We start from the raw sequence: 19,660 nt of genomic DNA, 5'->3' as shown, positions 1-19,660 counted from the left end.
AATTATTTTTAATCAATCCATAACTGGACTTACATATTTCAGGAGCTTCATCAGAAGCATCTGGGCAATCCTTTTCACCATCGCACCTCCAACCTTTCGATATGCAGGTTACCTGGTCCTTGCAGGCAAAATGTTTAGGGCTACACGTTTTTGGAGCTAAAATGCAAAAATAGATCATTCATTACTATTGGTGTGCATTCAGGCTTTATAATAAAAGAGCAAAAAAAAAAAAAAGGCTATGGATATACATTATAGGAAGTTTAATTTTAGCAGAATTCCTGATTAGTTACGAAAGGCAATTCCACTTTGCACTACAAGTGCAGTTGCTGTAGATCTGAGGGGGACATGCAGGGAGAAAAAAAAAACAGCATTTTTGCTTGCACATGATTGGATGATAAAAGCAGCAGTGCTTCCCCTCAGATCTACAGCGACTCCACTTACAAGTGCATTTGTAGGTCAGAGTGGATTTCCCTTTAGTAAATCAACCCCAGTATGTTACATTATACATGCCTACACGTTGCACATTTTTTCTTCCTGTTTAATAATACCACTCCCCAACTGGCATTTATAGCAAGTTGTTACCTTAGCGTTACCTGCCTTTCAGAGAGGTCTTGATTTTTTATTAGAATTTTTGCCCTGTCAGAACAGAGGCGTCAGGCTGTAAGGCCGATCTCCTGCTGGAGCCCAATGTTTATAACAGACACAAACTCTGTCAAGTAAAAGTGCACCAAGAATGACACGAAAGGAAACTATGGCTTTGTTAATTGATAGACCTCCTCTATCAGCCAAGATAGTGTTTCAGTTATAAACCCTGAGCTCAGGCAAAAGACAGCACAGCCTGCGTAGAGTAAGGTGACCACATTTTTAAAAATGAAATCCAGGGACTTTTATTTTTTGTTTTTTTTAAATTACCAATTGGTAATCTATTTTATAAGCATAAGCTATGTATGCGGTATGTGTTTATGGAATGATTGTATGATATGTACGTTATTTCTGAAAATCATTTCATACCAGCCCCATAGCATTATTATACCAGCCCAACCACATAACGTCATTATTTTCTTGTGCATAAAAGGGAAAACCATGCATTTTAAAGAACATTTGAAGAGTGCCCATTCTGTTCAGTGCCCACCAGCCCAGCCTTACCTGTGATCAGTGCATAGTGAGCAAGGAGAGGAGAAAGATTATGCAGAGCAGGGATCTCCTGTTTACTCCGCATGACTGCTGTCCTCAGACGAAGTAACGCCTCATATGATAGTATGATAGATATGACCAGTGTGCTGGCTTTCATTGGAGGCAGGACTTCGTCCGACAGCCAAGTGGGAGATTCCCGCTCTGTATAATCCAGTGGCGTTCGTCCCCTCCCTGTCCGAGACAGCCCAGCGGGACCCATGATACATAACAGCACATAGTGATAAAGAGTTAGAGATAAAGATTTTCAAATAATGTCCAACTCAGGATCTCTTAGCCCTTGTACACACGGTCGGAGATTCCATCGGAATGTGTCCTATCGGACCGTTTTGTCGGATATTCCGACTGTGTGTGGTATGCATCGGACTGTTTACGTCGGAATATCCGTCGGACCAAATTTTCCAACTTGCTGGAAATATTTTCCGTCAAACTGCTCCGATCGGACATACTCCGATCATGTGTAGAAAATTCCGATCGGACAAAGTGCCACGCATGCTCAGATCAAATTCCTACATCAAAGCTATTGGCTACTAGCCTGAACGTAGTCCCATCATAACGAAATTACGTCATCACGTTCTGAAAGATCGGATTTTCCAACAACTTTGTGCGACCGTGTGTATGCAACAGTTTTGGACAAGATCCGTCGGACAAAAGCCGACGGATTTGGTTGTCGGAATCTCCGACCGTGTGTACAAGGGCTTAGAGGTTATAATTAGGATAGAACAACATTATAGCGTAGTTTTAGAGCCATGTCTGACTAGTGATACAGAAAATGGAAGCAACTTGCCAGGGACAGGATCACCAAGAGCAGAGAATACTCATGTTTCTGCATTATGGCTTCCTAGTTGGCTGAACCAACGAGGTTACTCTGTTGCTGGCGTTTTGGAGTTCACATTATAAAACCATATATGAAACCTTTGATATTGTGCAGACTATATATTTATATGTATGATTACACGCATTGATATATGTATGGATTTTTATACTGTTCTGTAAAACAATTTTGTGTATCATTTTTGTGAATAAATTTGTAATATATTTTTGACTCATATTTAGGTCTGCCTTAAAAGTCCCGCTGTACCAGGGGGTAAGTGATCTTCATGTTAGGGGATCTTTCTATTTACTCTGTTGCTGCTTCCTTGCTGGTAAGAGAGAAAGTCTTCAGCATTATAGCCAGAGAAGAAGCAATGCAGTACAAGCAGATGCATGGTCCCACCAGCAACAGGCTATCAAGTGTAACATGACGCACTCAGTAGCCTAAGAAAAAATATATACTGTATTAACCCCACAGGAAAAGCTTTGAGACATCCCAACCTGCAAAAAACAATTTCAGGGAGGTGGCACTTCGTGCCTACAACCTTCGTGCCTGTGGCAGTGGATGGTGTCAGTTTTTTTTATTTATAACTTTTTTTTTTTTACAATTTAATTTGGTTTTTAATTGCTTTTCACAATGCTTTTTGGGGGGAGGGGTTTGGGGCAGTAAACAGTGTTGGTAGGGCAGGGGAGAGTGGTGTCAGTAGTTTATTTTTTTTGTTTACAATATTTATTTTTATTTGTTTGGGGGAGCCTTTGGTGAGATGTCAGGGGTCTAAACAGAACCCTGATATCTCCCCTTTGAGACAAAGGGACTGAGGACACACAGACTCTCAGCACTATAGATGAATGAACAGGAGACAGAGGTTCCTATTCATTCATAAACTGAGCAGTGTAAACACAGTTTACTCTGCTCAGTTATCACAGGACACAGGCTCGATCTCGCTCACCGTATCCTATTCCTGACAGTTCCCACCCCCTGCAGCCGGCAGAAGAGGAGGGGAGGAGAGCCGGTTGGACAAGGGGGGGGTGGCGGAGGAGAAGGACAGGAGCGGCAGAAGAGAACAGGGGATGTGGAGGAGGACATGGAGGGGGCTAGGGAAGGAGCACACAGAACAGCTGGGAATGATCGGTGCAGCAAGAGGGACAGCTGTGATCACCAATCTTCCTGTATAGCTTTTTAGTTGCCACAGGAGGGAGAGAAGAAGTGTCTGTCAGCTAAAAACCGTTATAAAGGTGATCGGTGTTCACAGCTGTTCTACGCCACACTTCACAGGAGACTTGAGATGTATGCGATACTGAAAAAGTACAATAATGCTAGAGATTACCATCCAATAGTACCCTTTAAAGTGGTTATAAACTCTCCCCCACAACTTTGTCCCATGTAAATCAGCATAAAAAACCCTAATGAACACTGCTTGTAGATATTTGTAGATTGTAGATATTTCCTTACTTGCTTAGTATTGTTAGTATTGTTGTAATCCTTTTTGTTCTTTAGAATTACGTCACTGGGCATGCCCAGATCTCCCCTGATTTACGGCACACTGTACTTTATCCATTATCAGGACCTCCTACGGCACACAACACTGAAATCCCAGGAGACTGCAGAATCATTCAGAGCTTCCTCCTACACCCCATGTGACCATGTGACATCACATGCAGTGTAAACCAGTCCATCAGACAGCATTACTGCAGTCGTATCAGCTGATATGACTGACAAAGGCAAACACTAGATAATCGGCACAAGTAAATACTATGAAATAAAATGTTGTAAAGCGCTGCGTAAACTGTCGGCGCTGTATAAATCCTGTATAATAATAACAATAATAAAATAAAACAAGTCAGCTATGAACAGGGAAGCAGGGTTGCCATAGAAATGTTGGATTGAGAAGGAGGCTTGGTTAACAATACAGGAAGAGCTCAATGTAACGGCGGAAATAGATGGCGCTGCCTAACCCCTGGAAACAAGTTTTTTTAAGTTTCTTTAAACAGTAAGTAATATGTGATTTGGCCTGGATTACAGTGGCTATAGTTTGATAATTGCTTATTATAATGGACTAAATGAAAAGAAGCATCAGAGTGGGAGAGTTTACTTCCTCTTTAAGGACCAATTCACACCGACTTCTGCTAAAATTAGGGAAAATGTATGTACATTTCCATCTATTTTAGTCAAGTTTTAATACTGTTGTCCGTTGACATACATTTTGATGTCCATTGATATGCATGTGCAACGTTATAGCTTGAATAGCACACATTGGAAATTATGTTTTTTTTCAGCTGTCCTTCCGTTGATCTGCGCTTTACAGTTACACAAAACGTAGATCAATGAATTGGCCCTCATGCTAGCTGTAGATGCAAGACTGGTTTTCAGGCCTCTTTCACACCCCTTTCTTTGCGCTGCGATACCCATGTAAAATAAAGTAATGTACATTTTTTCTTTGTTTAAATGTAGCACACCGCAACCCATGGCATGTATGTTGTTGTGCTGCTGTGTGGAACTGTCAGCGCACACTGTACTGTGTTTTGGAGTGTTCCAGAGTGCACTATACAGAGTGCCACGTGTTGTGGCAACGTGCAGTAAAGCCAAATTACAGTAATGCGCAAGTATGAATGGGGCTTTGAAAATATTTGAGAACATTTTGAAGACCCCTATTTTCTTAACCAATGATGAAGGGTACAATGACAACAGTGGTATCATGACTGCATATAAACCACTGATGCAGAGTACAACCACAAAAGGTATACAAGGATGGCTTATAAACCACTGCTGCCAAGTACAATGACTGTTCATAAATGTGGATAACACCATCTATCCAATAGATAAGTCAGTAGTGATGAGGAGGTAGAAATAATTTCTATACCATAGACAGCAACCAGTGTACAGGATCTAAAACTACCAAACTGTCAGGTAATAGGCCTTGAGGTAAGAGTCTACACTTGATCAATCTTGCAGCACTTACTGTAGTTTCATTTTTATGCATTTACAAATGACCTACTACTACTTTCACTCGTTAAAACACAGATCTGTCACTGACACAGTTTATGGGAAATGAGCACAGCTTGTCCATTACCCTGCAAGAGATAGTCCAACATAATGAACATTGACCTGAATTCAAACTAAAGCGTATTTGTTCCTTCTCTTACATTAGCATGCCGCTCTCACAGACACTATGATTCTCTGTTAGGAAACAAGAGACTGCAAACATTCACGGAGTCACTTACCACAAACCCATCACTCATCCATTCAGAGACATGCATAATATTAAACTGCTTTATTTTAAATTCACTAATTTACTGAAAAAGCAGGCGGCGGCCTAAGAACACAAAGTTTTAGCAAAAATTGGCCTCTTAATAAAGAGTTAATAAACCCAAAACGGATATTACAGTTAAAGCTGAAGTGTATTGTATGCATTGAATACCTCCTCTTGCTCCCATTATTAATACATGTAGCACTAACCCCCGAAGGAGCAGCTGGTTAGATTTGGGCTTACCGTTACCTTCTTTTCTCCTCACTTCACGTCTAGGGGTGTCTCGTGGTAGATGGCCCAGTAACTCAAGAGACTGACAACAGATCCACTTGAATGGATTTTAGTTGCACAAAACGTAGAAAATGAACTGTAGCGAATGACATTTGGGATCAAATGTCATACGCATTGTAAATTTAGTTTTTGGCCTCAGGACAATAAAGGTTCTGAGGGTTAATTATTGTAGGTAGGCCCAACATCAGTCTGGCCAGGCTATGTTTAAAAGTTCTGCCTGGTCATGTGAATAGTGAGGTGCGCATGACAGGCCAGAACCAAGTCTGGTTGGATGTTTGGGTATCGGCCCTCTCGGAGCCAATCAGCAGGAGTGCAGGGGCCCGCTGAGGAGTCTGGGAGGGGGTACTTAAACAGGTGTGGGTCACGTGTTTAGGTTTCTGGGAGTTGTTCGTGAGACCCGTGTGGTCTGTTCTGGTTCCAGGACCAGGGTAGCCCCGTGAGGCATGACTTTGACTGCATCCATGAATAGCCATTCGCAACTGGATGTTCACTCAAGTTGAAAAGTCACTTTCTCACAAGGCCTAGCAGCCAACAAGGTGCTTAACTCAGGAACAAGTCTCTGCCACAGACATTGTTGTAGAACACGTAGGAAAACTAAACTTGAAGAACACTCGTGGGATACCTGGATCTTTCAGCCAGCTTGGTGATATCCACGAGACCGGATTCTCTTGGGTACTTTAGCCCTTCCAGGCTCTTACTAAGAAACCAACCCGTACATGGTCTTCTTCTGAAGAGTCCTCCCCTGGAATGCATGAAGTCACTGGGTCTCTCCCAAACCGGAGACGGCACCCAAACGCCTCAGAATCCTCCTTTAGTTTCCTTGCCTCGGGCTGGCCAGCCCTGAGACATCAAGATAGGGTGGATCCGCACCCCAGGCCATAGCCTTCCTGGGGGCTGGTCAGGAGGACCAGGACCATGAACTCAGTACATCCTTCTGGACCGGAAACCCTCGAACCACGTCCGCATCTAAACTACCCTCTCCCAGAAAGCACAGCAAGAGTGCCACTCCCACTGGGCGGGCTCAGAGAGAGAGAGAGAGAGTAACTTAGGCACCCAACCAGACCATAGTTCCATACCTGCCAGAAGAGACAGTGCCCCCTGTGGTCAGGCGGAACATCTCATAGTCCAGTCAGACTGATTCTGAAGTCCAAATTTAGACAATTGTACCCAAACCAAACTGCAGTTTAGGTATAACCTTAACTTTGAAAAACGCATAGCGTGCGCTCTTCAGGAGCCGGCGCTACATACACAATTCAAAAAATGGCATCACTGATTGTGTCTGCTGTTCTTTGTTCCAAATACCACGGGAAGAGTCAGACTCCTGTAAATTTTACAGCACCTTGCCTTGGATCAAGAGTGTTAAATGACAGAACACACCCCTGGTATCCCTTTAGTCATACATGCTCCTCCCTGCTGGCCATTGTGTGCTGAAGATTTTAGCCATGAAATCTGCTGAACTTCTAAAGAGAAGCCGGGAATGTTTTCTCCTCTAAAACACAAAAATGATTGATGGCAGAGGAAGCAATCAGGAGGAGAGGGATTTTAACGTTGAATCAAGTTGCTACGACAGAAAATTAAGGTGGCTCAAGATAGCTAATGCAGTTTCAAAGGGTTTTAGTTTGGAGGTGCAAGCTATTAGGCAATTTAGAGTAATCTGTTTTAACAGAGGAAAAGACTTGCTACAAGTGCGGAAAAGAAAAAAAGGTATGGCTGCAGTTCAGCTTTAAATTATAACTAAACCAAAACATTTCATTTTGGATGCAGGAGGGAATGGTAAAAACCCCTATCAAATTTTTAATTTTTCCACCTGTCCTCTTTTTGAGAAATGTGCCTTCACTTAATTCTTGTTCTTTAGACACAACCGTAAGCGAGATAAAAAGTGAGGGAAATGCACTGTTAGGCAGTTGTCACCAGAACAAGCATTCCCATTGGAAGGTATTCTCTCTATTCCTCTGGCAAATCAAAATTTTGGGGTTTTTCTTCATTATCAGTCCCAGTAACAATGATCACCAGAACATTTTTTGGGCCTGCACACCTGCTTTGGCCATAAAGGCTACCTGTTGGATCTACCATTTTTATTTTTATTTTTTTAGTATGGAAAATGTAACAGCAGGTGTGCTGTAACAAACAATGGTGGATGGAAACATCCAAAACAGTTAAAGATTTTGAATGAATATTGGGAGAGTTCACTGTTGAAGCACTTAAAGCGGGATTCCGCTGCGGTTTTGTTTTTTTCTTACCTGTGTCACTGGTGGGCGATTCCTACCGTCTCTTAGTCATGATCGGCATGTTTTTGACCCCCGGCATGACGATTTTATTGCAATGGGAAACTTTTAAAAACGCAGTCCGGCGGTTTCCATTTTTACTGTGGGCGTCTGAAGCCCACAGGCATTTACTTCCTGTATGCGATGACGCTGGGCTCCCAGCATCCACCGCTCCATCTCACTCATGCTCACTGATAGCTATAGTGGTAATGGCAGATACAGCTGCCTGCCCACTTTGAAAATGGCAATTTCGGACACGCCCTCGTCAGGTGACCGGCGTCCTCCTTCCGAAATCTCACGAGATTTCGGCATTACTATGTCCCCCATGGATTCTTGGGAAATAGCTAAGAAATTTCCCAGGGACCATTGCGAGGCCGATAACTACGCCTACTCCCACGGGAGGACAGCCCGGAAGTCCGCACAAACATCACAAATATAAGGTAAGTACTGAATAATATTTTATTTCAGTGTTCATTACTGTAACTATGTTACCATGCGATTTAGATAAGAAGAAGATAAAATTTTACGTACAAAACCGCTTTAAGACCTATAAGAAGGCAGTTGCTGATTTAGCTTACCTGGGTGGACTGAACTTTTAACAATGGATTCCGCTATCAAAAACACAAAATACTGGCAGTGTGACTTAAATCAAGTAAAAGTGTATGACTTAATATGATGCATCCATTCCAAATTCAAGAAGACCACAGAAAAGATGATGTGGTGTCTGCATAGACAGACATGCATTCGCTGTATGAATAGATCTCTCATCTGTTAAATATACAGGTTTACTGCTTTCACTACCAAAGGATTTGTAATGCCGTACAGCGAAATTTGCACAGATCTACTACACTATGCAACCAAGAAGGTGACACAAACAGTATACTTCCTAGTTCAGCCATACAACTTCCTGTGCAACTTCTCCACCTGGGCAATCTGCCATTCTTATTGCCTTTATTGAATTAGCAAGGAGATGACCCAGGAAGCAGTAGAGTAATCTTTTTAACTGTGCAGTGTGTAGAATTATAAGATAACTACCAATTCTTTCCAGGTTGCCCAGAATTTCCTTTCACAAGATGATGGACAATACAACTTGATCATGAGATCTGTTTTTCAAAAACGCTTTTCACCTAGAGAGCACACTCAATGTTTACATACAGAAAATCAAAGGTTGTTTGGCTTCCATTTATTTACACGGAGAAATTGATCCATTTGTAGTTGTGTAGGGCAGGTCAATAGTGAACAAATGTCATTGCGATAAGTCATGAAAAACTGCGCTCTTAAGTAGAATTAAAGAGTTTGTAAAGTCAATTTGTTTTTCTTTTAAAATAACAAACATACTTATCTGCATTGTGCCATGGTATTCTCTTCTGGGGTCCCGCCAGTGTTTCTGGCTCCTCCTCTTCTCGGGGTGCCACCATGCTTCCTATTGTGGTGCACTTTCAGTCTCGACCCCGAGCTGGGCTGCCTGCATCTTTAGACACGGACAGACACTCGGCCTACCCCTCCCACCCCCCTCAGCACAGGATTTGACTGACAGCAACACAGCACTTCTGCAGATGGGAACAGCACTGGATCAACATGGGTCTCAGGTATGTGTAAGGGGGGTGGGGGAGATGCACATAGTGAAATATTTGTTTACCTTAATGCAGAGAATACATTAACCACTTGCCTTCTGGACACTTTTAACGCCTTCCTGCCCAGGCCATTTTTCAGCTTTCAGCAGTGTCACATTTTTAATGACAATTGCGTGGTCATGTAGCGCTGTACCAAAAATAAATTGCTATAGTTTTTTTGCAAACAACCACCTGTGCCGTGTAGTATTATTACCGCACAGGTGCAAAATCGGGAGGTGTATTGCTGGGTAGCCATCTGCACCTAATCCCGGAATTAACAGGAGAGGGCTTCAGATGCCCATATCCGAGATGACCCTGCCTGCTTCCGAGATCATGTGAGAGATTAGTCATTTAAAGTGCACTAACTAGAATGAAGACATTAGGAACAGCATGCAATTATTCTTATACAAGAACTGAGAATTATAGGGGAGCTTTAAAAAATAAAAAAAATAAAATAGATTTTGGGGACTGGAGCTCCGCTACAACCTGTACTGAATTACACATTTTTTGTAAATGGTAAATTGTGCCTTTTTTCGGAACGTTGAAAATTAAATCTACACGAAACTGTAAATAACCAAATTTCCTAAAATATGAAGGTTTTCATTTTTCATTTACAGCTTTCAGAGTTTAGAAAAGATCCCCCAAACCATATACTTTCTGGAAGCAAGTGGCCAGTAGGAAAAAAAAAAAAAAAAAAAAAAAGGAGTGCTACCGATTTTTAAAGCCCCTGCTATTGCACAAATGTTTAACTGCTTGCCGACCAGCCCCCGCAGTTCTACTGCAGCAACATGGCTCGGCTGCGCGAATCGCCATCAGTACCACAGATGCCCACACAGAGCCAATGTGAGTGCCCGGTGGTCGCGATCACTCGGGGGAAAGCACAGAGAACCGGGATCTGTGTGTGTAAACAGTTTCCGGTTCTCTAAAGGGAGAACAGACAGATCGTCTGTTCATACAGTGTCTGTCATCTCCCCTGCACAGTCCCCTCCCCCCTTCAGTTAGAACACGTACTAGGACACACTTAACCCCTTCCCCGCCCCCTAGTGGTTAACCCCTTCACTGCCAGTGACATTTTCACAGTAATCAATGCAATTTTATAGCATTGATTGCTGCAAAAATGCCAGTGGTCCCAAAAATGTGTCAGAATTGTCCAATGTGTCCACCATCACAAATCACAGATTGCCACCATTACTAGTAAAAGAAAAAAAAAGAAAAAAAAAATGAATAAAAAAGCCATGAAACTATCCCCTATTTTGTAGACGCTATAACTTTTGCGCAAACCAATCAATATACGCTTATTGGGATTTATTTTTTTACCAAAAATATGTAGAATACGTATCAGCCTAAACGGAGGGAAAAAAAATATATTTTTTATACATTTTTTGGGGATATTCATTATCGCAAAAAGTAAAAAACATTTCGTTTTTTTCAAAATAGTCACAATTTTTTGTTTACACGCAAAAAATAAAAAATTGCAGAGGCGATCAAATAACACCAAAAGAAAGCTCTATTTGTGGGAAAAAAAGGACGTCAATTTTGCTTGGGTGCAACGTCGCATGACAGCGCAATTGTCAGTTAAAACAAAGCAGTGCCGAATCGCAAAAAGTGCTCTGGTCAGGAAGGGGGTAAAATCTTCTGGGGCTGAAGTGTTTAACAATATTTTCACAAAAAATACACTAAAGTTCTAACACAGTTTACTATGGTTCTGTGAAGAAGGAACTGGAATATTGTGAAGACATCTCCTGTGCACAGCCTTCTTCAGGTCACCTTACAGATTTTCAGCTGGATTCAGGTCCGGGCTCTGACTGGACCAATCCAAAACTTTGATGTTTTGGGGAAGCCATTCTTCATTAAGGCAGACCACAGTTGGTGTGAATTTCTTTCCTGAAATCACGAGTTTCAGGAAAGAAATTTGCACAATTCCCCCATCAACACAGGCAGTGCTGATGGGAATCCCTCCTGCCAAACAATTGTCTGAGAACACAGTAATTACTGCTATCGGCTATAGCAGTCGCTAGCAATAATCGCGATAATCGTGAATCCAGATGGCTGGTCGTGCCCAAGTTGATTGAGTGATCAACTTGGTACATTCAGCCTGCCCACACAAAATTCTGTTCAGCAGGTACCAGCTGAGATTTGAATTGTCTATGGCTGGCCTAAGTTCCTGCACCTTGACTTACAAAGGAAAGAAAGTTGCATAATCTATGGCCTTCCTTAGCATCTGAAAGTCTGTAAAGAGCCACACAGTACAGAGAGATAAAGAATGGGGGGGAAACTCCCCTGAATCATTTAGCTGTTTGTGTAATTCAAGCTTCAGTTATTGTTTTTTTATTTTGTTTTTTGTTTTTCAAAACATTATATAAAAAAGAAAATATAACAAAAACACCGCCTGTTCAACTTATGCCACCTATCCCTAAACTAGAACATTAAACATTAAACTAGGGCATTTTCACATAGCTTCCCTGTGGTTTGGCTGCAGTGAGGGTACACCACAGTTTTCGTGCAGGTTACTCGCACTTTCCATATAGACTTCCTATTAGATTTTGCATTTTCTGAAGACACAGCATTCAGGACTTCTAGTGTGCTTTCAAAAAAATGCACCAAAACTGTCTATAGAAGCCAATGAGAAAGCACAGGTAACCTGCACAAAACCTGCAGGTACACTACTCTGCACCTGTACTGCGCTCAAACTGCAACGAGGCAATGTGAAAGGGACCTTAACCTACTCGCTAATGCCAACCTAAACCTAGATGTTGTGTAAGCACTGCTGCGGTGAGAGGTACGAGTACCAAAACATCAGTGCAGAAAAATAAACTCATATGCAAGTCTGTGGGACGTGTAGAGTCACTTATCTCTACGATCAGAAGGGGAAACAGCAAAAACATTCTGCTGGCTGAACCTTTTCCACCACCTACTCTCCAAGAATACAGAATGCTCCAGTGCAAAGTTCAAGAACCCATTTGTGTGCACCAAAAACTAAACTCTGCCTTAAACAAATGTAGGATATGTTTATCCAATGTTTCTTTTCTATTTCAGAACCACCTTTTAAGAAAACCCTGGCTTATCAATAACACACTGTACGCTATTCATTGTATGGTGATAAATCGCTGCCAGAGTGAGCTGCTCCTGCTGGCTTGCACTTTTCAATGAATGAACCTTCTTCTGCTGGCATTTGTAAAGCGGCTTCTACGCTATCAGCTGGAAATGATAAGCCCTAGAAATGGGCGGACAGTTTGGAGTCAACCGATACAGAAGACGCCATGTTCAAGTCCAGATTTACAAATGTAACTTTGTGAACTATTTTACACTATGGGAAAAAAAAATAAAAAAAAAATAAAAAAAAGTTTCCAGATTTCCAGTGACTTCTATATTCCTTCCCTGCTGTAAATAATAGAGCACGGAATAAATACAAGACACGTGATCTTTTAGACATAATATTAAAAGTAAAATTTTATAAATGTAACTGTCTAAATAAATGTGTTTCACCCGCAAATGCATTAGGTTCAGGAGCTAAAGCTTCTGCATTACCGCTAGTCTTATGCTGCGTACACACGATTGTAATTTTCATCGGAAAAAGCTCTGATGATTTTCCCGACGGAATTCCACTCAAGCTGTCTTGTCTACACATGGTCACACCAAATTCCAATCATTTATAACGTGGTGATGTACATTGCGTACGACGGGACTAGAAAAAGGAAGTTCAATAGCCAGTAGCCAATAGCTTCCGTCTCATAGTTGAATCTGAGCATGCGTGATTTTTGGCGTGTCGGAATTGCATACACCCGATCGGAATTTCCGATCGAAAGTTTTTCCGTCTGGAAAATTGAGAACCGGCTATCAATTTTTGGCTGGCGGAAATTCGGACAGCTAAATTCCGATGAAGCATACACACGGTCGCATTTTCTGATGAAAAGCTCTCATCGGTCTTTTTCTGGCCGTAATTCCGATCGTTTGTACGCAGTATTAGAGGAGCTTCTCCTCTACTGAATTTGCTTACTCCGATTTCACTGCACACTTTGAGCTTCTCACAGCAGGACATCCAGCATCATCTTCCTCCCCAGCCTAGCTGCCCTGGCCTGCCCATTTCACTCACTGGATTTCACGCTTTGAACCAGTTTCCTTCTTTCAGGAAGCAATGTACACCTTCCTGCTGCTCCCCACCACCAGCACTAATGTGTCTGCATTGCATAGAGAGACACAGAAAAGATACCAGGAGAAGACAGCCGCTAGCGATAAACGCATGTAAAATCCAGCTGGCTGGTTGTACCCAAAGCGATCGATCGATCTACCAAGTACATTCAGCCTTCCCATACATGGTTGGAATCTTAGCCAGTTCCTGCTGCCTTTCAATATGAGTTGACAAGCTGTGACTGAAAGGAGAGAGAATATCAGGGAGATAAGAGAAGAAGCTATCCTTGTAAGTTTAAAGTAATTGTAAAGTCTCAAGGTTCTTCACCTTGCATTCTATGCATTAAGGTGAAAAACCTTCTCCGCTCCACCTGCTCCCCAGACCCCCCCCTTTTTCTTACCTGAGCCAGCAATATGCACAAGCCCAGCGGCTCCAGCTGCTGTCGCTCTCCTCATTGGACAGATTGATAGCAGCAGGAGCCATTGGCTCCTGCTGCTGTCAATCAAAACCTGTAACACGGAAGCGGGGCTGAGTCCTGCTGTCTGCGTCAATGAACGCAGCAGCGGGACTCCAGAGCAAGCCCGCATGGGTGCCCCCAGTGAAAGCAGCTTTCTCTGGGAGCAACCGATATAGGGGGGAAGAAAGGAGCACCTTCAGGGCCCCACAAAAGAGGAGCATCTGGGCCATTGCACAGAGCAGGTAATTATAACATGTTTGTTATTTTTATTTAAAAACAACAAACCTTTACAAAACACTAGCGCTTTTGTGTCTCCCTTACAGCAGACTTTGTCTAGTCATCTCTACTTTTCTTTTCCCCCCCATCCTAATCTGTGTTCCCTCAGCACAGTCCATATCATTGCTGTTGCTTTCTTCCCCTTTTACCAAGAGCAAATCATAAAGCTGTCAGCTGATTTGCCTCTAGTGGCTTTGATTTTCAGCCTAGTGCCCAGAATAGAGAGCAACTGAGCATGTGCAGGGCGAGACAGTGTATTACTGGGATTTCAACAGTGCAGGCGCTTGGTTTTTAATGTTTTACATAGACCTACAAAAGGGGCCACCCTGACGTCATTTTCTGACTAAAGTTGTACTTTAAACTCACATGAATTTTCAGCCTTGCCTGTAGCATGACAACAGTAAGGCGCTTTGTCTAACAGAAGATCAGCAAGTGTGTCAATCACCAACTAGTGCTGCTAAATTGAGTGGGCTCCTCCCAAAACTTAAAAGTGGTAGTAAAGTGTGTGTATATATATATATATATATATATATATATATATATATATATATATATATATATATATATATATATATATATATATATATATATATATATATATATATATATATATATATATTTTTTTTTTTTTTTTTTTTTTTTAAGCACTCGCAATAATAAACAACCTAAATGATAACAATTCATTAATAAGTGAATGTCCATATATTAGTGAACTGGTTAAGTCTGAAATGACCCCTAGACTGATAAGCTAAGGGTCCATTCCATCCGGTGAGTGGGGACACAGGAGGGGGTATTTTTGGACAGTTTACTACCTTTGTATTGCCAAAACCTGACACTGTCTGAGGATTTGCCCTTGAAAAGCTTTTTATGTATGTACAATTGTACATCAGGAATTAGATTGGATTCTAACAAAGTCAAGCTGAGGCCTAAAGATCATATTAAATTCTGCCCATAGCACCCGAAAGCCTAGTATACAAAAAAATAAATCAGTGGCACAATCGTTAAAAAGGAGTTAAATCTAGAATACTTCAAAACAGCATAATGTTTGAAAAGCATGTTAAAAGTGCTATAAAATGTTATAAACAATTGTGCTAACTCAGACTCATTTTAGGCAACGTTTCAAACCCCACTTTCATATGTTTATATTGCACTACACTCTTGGATGAGATAATCATTCATTTCAACGTTACTGCAAGGCAACTGCATCACAACAAGATAATGTGACACACAGGAACCTCGAAAAAAAAAAAAAGAGACAGACATTAAAATGACTAAATATACTTAAACACTACAGCTGTTAAAATGTATGACTTTTAATCGGGGCAGATCACTCAGAAATATGCTCTAGAATGAGAATATTTATTAATAGATTCAATAGACGAAAACTAGTTTTAGCCATCTCGGTCCAATAGTATAATATGCTAAATAAAATATTAAGAGGTTGTTTTGGTCCTGAAAAACATGAGTCTTCCCCTGGCGTCTTAGAAGTATCAAAAATTCCAAATCTGGGATCTCCCTGCTAGAAACTTCCAACCATGTTCCTGTCCACCTAGGATATTTAGGTGTTCACTCACCGTGCATTCTCCACCGTGGTGGAAGCCCCCCATAATGACCACAACAAGTGCACAAACCCAGGAAATCAAATTACCAAAATATCACTAATTACAACTGCCATGAAGTTTAACTCCCCAGCATCTACTAAAATCTCTGGTTAAAATTTGAATATTTGAAATGAATCTGTATTGTATTTAATCCAAATTCAGACCTTACAATTTTTTGTGAGCATCCAAATTTTACCACTTGGCCATTTAAAGACACATACAAGCTTGTCTATCTCTGTATATGGCAGCTTTGTGTCACTTGTTAAACTAAAGTGACTGGTTTGAGCACAGTTTGTGACAACTGGACCGTGTTGGGAAAGCTTGTCACTGTAAAAAAAAACTCTCCTGATGTGACATTTTATATGTTTACATTAAGACACTAGAGAAATAAGATAATGCACTAGAGCAGATTTTCAAGCAGTGTGCCATGGCAGTCTTCTGGGTTCTTCAGGGGCGCATTGACAAAACGTCTAGAAAAAGCTCCAAATTGCCCAAAAAAATGTCAACAAGTTGGCAGGTGGATCAAGCCTGCTTTTTTTCATTAGACAAAACCACAGGTTTTTATTGTGCCCGATTACAACCTACTAACATAGGCATTCACACGGGGTGTGCTAGGTCTGCCTGGGCACACCCTAATCACCCCCTGTTATTGTAGCTGCATCTGGTCTGTCTCTTGTGAAATGCTGCAAGAGTGTATAGCACTTTCACATTGAGCAGATCGCTAAGCTTGTAAGAGCCACTAAGTGCCTTAAACTGTCATGTAATTTCCCTGCTTGCAGAGACCCTCTGTCAAAACTCAGGAGTGATGTTGGGGGGTGGGTGGGGCTGAACAGCTGTCATACACCAGCCAACGGGATAGGGACTGAGCGGGCCGCTCCGTGTATGTGACCCCTTTTTAAACAGTTCAATCATTGGCTGGTGTTTCATAGCCGATAGAAAGGAGCAGGGCCACATACACGGAGCGGCCCACCCAGCCCCTATCCTATAACTGCCATGTAATGTCCCTGCAAGCAGGGACATTACATAGCAGTTTAAGGCACTGAATGGCGCTTACAAGCCTAACGATCTACTCAATGTGAAACTCCCCTTCTCCTCTATCAGTGCCAATCAATACCACTTGTCAGGGCCAATCAGTGTTTCTAATCAGTGCCACCTATCATTGCCAATTAGCGCCTTTCAGTGCAGCCTAGTTCATCATTAAAAAGCAGTACAGCGCAGTACTGCTTTTTTATGATGAACGATACTGGGATTTTGTAATTTGACCCTCAGTATTTTAGCTGCAGTTTGTGTAAAGGATTTGTTATTTAGCGCTGGTTGATTTCTGCTAGTTTCAGCGCAGCCTATCAGTGACAACCAATGCCATCTATCAGCGCGGTCTATCAGTGCCAGTGCTTCCACTCAGTGCCACGTATCAGTGCTGCCAAACAAATCACACACATGATGTATAAAAAAAAATAAAATAATAAAAATAAATAAATCCACAAAATAATTAAAAATCCCCACAAGTGCCTTTTTTGCCATTTGGATTGCTATTGCTAGTGACAGTGATATAATGCATCATTGAAAATCATAACAGACTTCATAATCTTTAGGACAAAACCAATGAGAAACACCATGAGCAACATCTTTACACTTTACCAAGCAGTTTTCTGTATAAATGATGTATATGCGTTTAGCATAGGTTGTAGGGCTAGCAGGGCCAAGCTATTAGCAGTTGACACTGCTGTTTTAATGAATACATTTTAATTACTTTTTTTTTCCTTTCAATTATTAAAAACAAATTACTGCTGTGATGCGGAGTCATAAATTGGACCCAATTAAACATGTCTTTAACAAATGTTAATATTTAGACAGCAAAATAGGCACGGTATATTTACAAAGGGTTGACATGTCCTTTGACCTACATGCTCTTAAAATCGATCAACACATAAATACTGCATGTGTTCGGTTTGTTTTTTTTATTTAAAAAGCACCCATTTACCCCTGCAGCCATATACACCCCACACCTAATTACCCAATTATTCTAATCATTCTCCTATGTATAGCTGATACCATTATTAAATGTATTCATTAATAAACAGTCCAAACACTTAAAAGCAAGGGATCACAAATAAACAATAAAAAGCACTTTCCAACATTTTCTGTAAGGAGAACAGAACAAGACTTAGCAAGTGGAGGTGAGAAGATCTTGGTAGGTCCTGGTAGTGCAGCGATACAGAGATGAGGGTAATCACTGTAGTAGTTGAGAGCTACTACAGCGACTGCCATGATCTTCCAGGTCCCAGATAGATTCTATGCAAGCTAGCAGCTTCCAAAGGATCAAATCTTTTTTTTTCTCATTCAACCTGGAAAAAAAACTGAAGAGCTTGGAAGGAGATCCTGTCCCAACAATCGGGATGCGCCCCTGCCGGAACACACCAGTCAGCACTCATGCATTGACCCAGAACATTGATCGGATACTGAGCAGCCTCTTTCGGTTATGCCCCTTCGATAGAAGCCAGCTTCTGCTGGACTGACTACTGTACACATGGGACGAATGTCGGCAATTTTCTATTGAACCAGCGGATACCGCCCAATGTTCATCCCATGTGTATGGGGCTTTAGGGTTTCAGGTTCCTGGCACAGAAATTAAATAGGTATGTGGAACAAATGCATCACTTGTGCTCATGCCTTCTCGAAATTACAGTGCAGATATAGACTGGCTATCAGGCAAAGTTTAAATTGACCTGATTCTGTGATCACAGCTCTCAAAAAACACACAGAAAGTAATGGCAGGGCAAACAATTTGTAAAGTTGTATATAATAAAATAATAAAATGTATTTTACACTGAACTCCATTTTTGTTGCTTTGTACTTTACTGCGATACTTAGGCTCATCCCGACGCTGCCTCTCTGATTTGTCTCTCAGGATAAATGACAGGCAGTGTCATTTAACCCACTTTCCGTGAGCCCAGGGGGCATAATTACAAAGGCTAGGCTTAATGTACTTCTGGACTGATTTACTATAATGAATTCTGCACCTGTCACATAACAACTGTATTATAATTTTACATAAAGCTCAGCCATTTTTTGCCAAAACATCATATTGCTTTATTGGGTTCCTGTGCCTTTGTAAATAAACATGTAAGCAGGTTAATGTTTGTGTTCCTGGGTTCAAAAACTGCTGAGTGGTTTAAACCAGCAGAAGAATGATCATATCCAATAAAACAAAGCATGTTATCAATGTTTTTCCCTGTGACTGAGCTGTAAATTAGAGTAATGTAAAGGAGGGGGTGAGCACAGGCCCAGCGTTCAAGGTGTTATCGTATTATATTTAGTGATTTCAAAAGCTCTAAAAAAAAGTCCTAGATTTTAATTAGACCTTAGTAGCACTTTAATCATAGTCACATTTTAGATTATCCACATGCATAATTCCTTCACCATGCACAAATGACTGACGCATGCAAAAAAAAGAGCTCAAGCTAGGACAGGTCAGATGGGAAAGTAGGCCTCACACTTCTGCAGCCCATTGTTGCTCCTCTGTGCTTACTGGCTGGAGTTGCTAGCAGACGTGACCAAAATGATAGGGCTTTGTTTAATATTTTGGTCACACACGCCATGCTTCAAGCCTATTTGTGATGGCCAGTGAGATATAGAAGATGTTCAACAAAGCGCAACAAAGCAATGAGACTATTCTTCAAGAGAGCAGAATAATAAATAAAAAAAGCTTGGACTGGAAGAATGGACCTAAGAACTTGGCAGACAGGCCACAATTCATACATCCTTTGCCTGGATAAA

General features: G+C 41.4%; 1 protein-coding gene across 1 annotated transcript in view; it reads right to left on the bottom strand.

Annotated features, from left to right (window-relative positions):
- LRP1 (LDL receptor related protein 1) overlaps positions 1–19,660 on the bottom strand; it is a 475,004-nt gene that overhangs the window by 377,726 nt on the left and 77,618 nt on the right. The window contains 1 exon segment of the mRNA XM_077483570.1: positions 34–156. Within this exon segment, the coding sequence (XP_077339696.1) occupies positions 34–156 (123 nt within the window).

The sequence above is a fragment of the Lithobates pipiens genome, unplaced genomic scaffold (genome assembly GCF_037356315.1).
Source record: "Lithobates pipiens isolate NorthernLeopardFrog02 unplaced genomic scaffold, aLitPip1_a1.2 Scaffold_16, whole genome shotgun sequence".
Classification (NCBI taxonomy): domain Eukaryota; kingdom Metazoa; phylum Chordata; class Amphibia; order Anura; family Ranidae; genus Lithobates; species Lithobates pipiens.
Note: the sequence above shows the minus strand (reverse complement) of the source record. Positions and strands in the feature narration are given on the sequence as shown.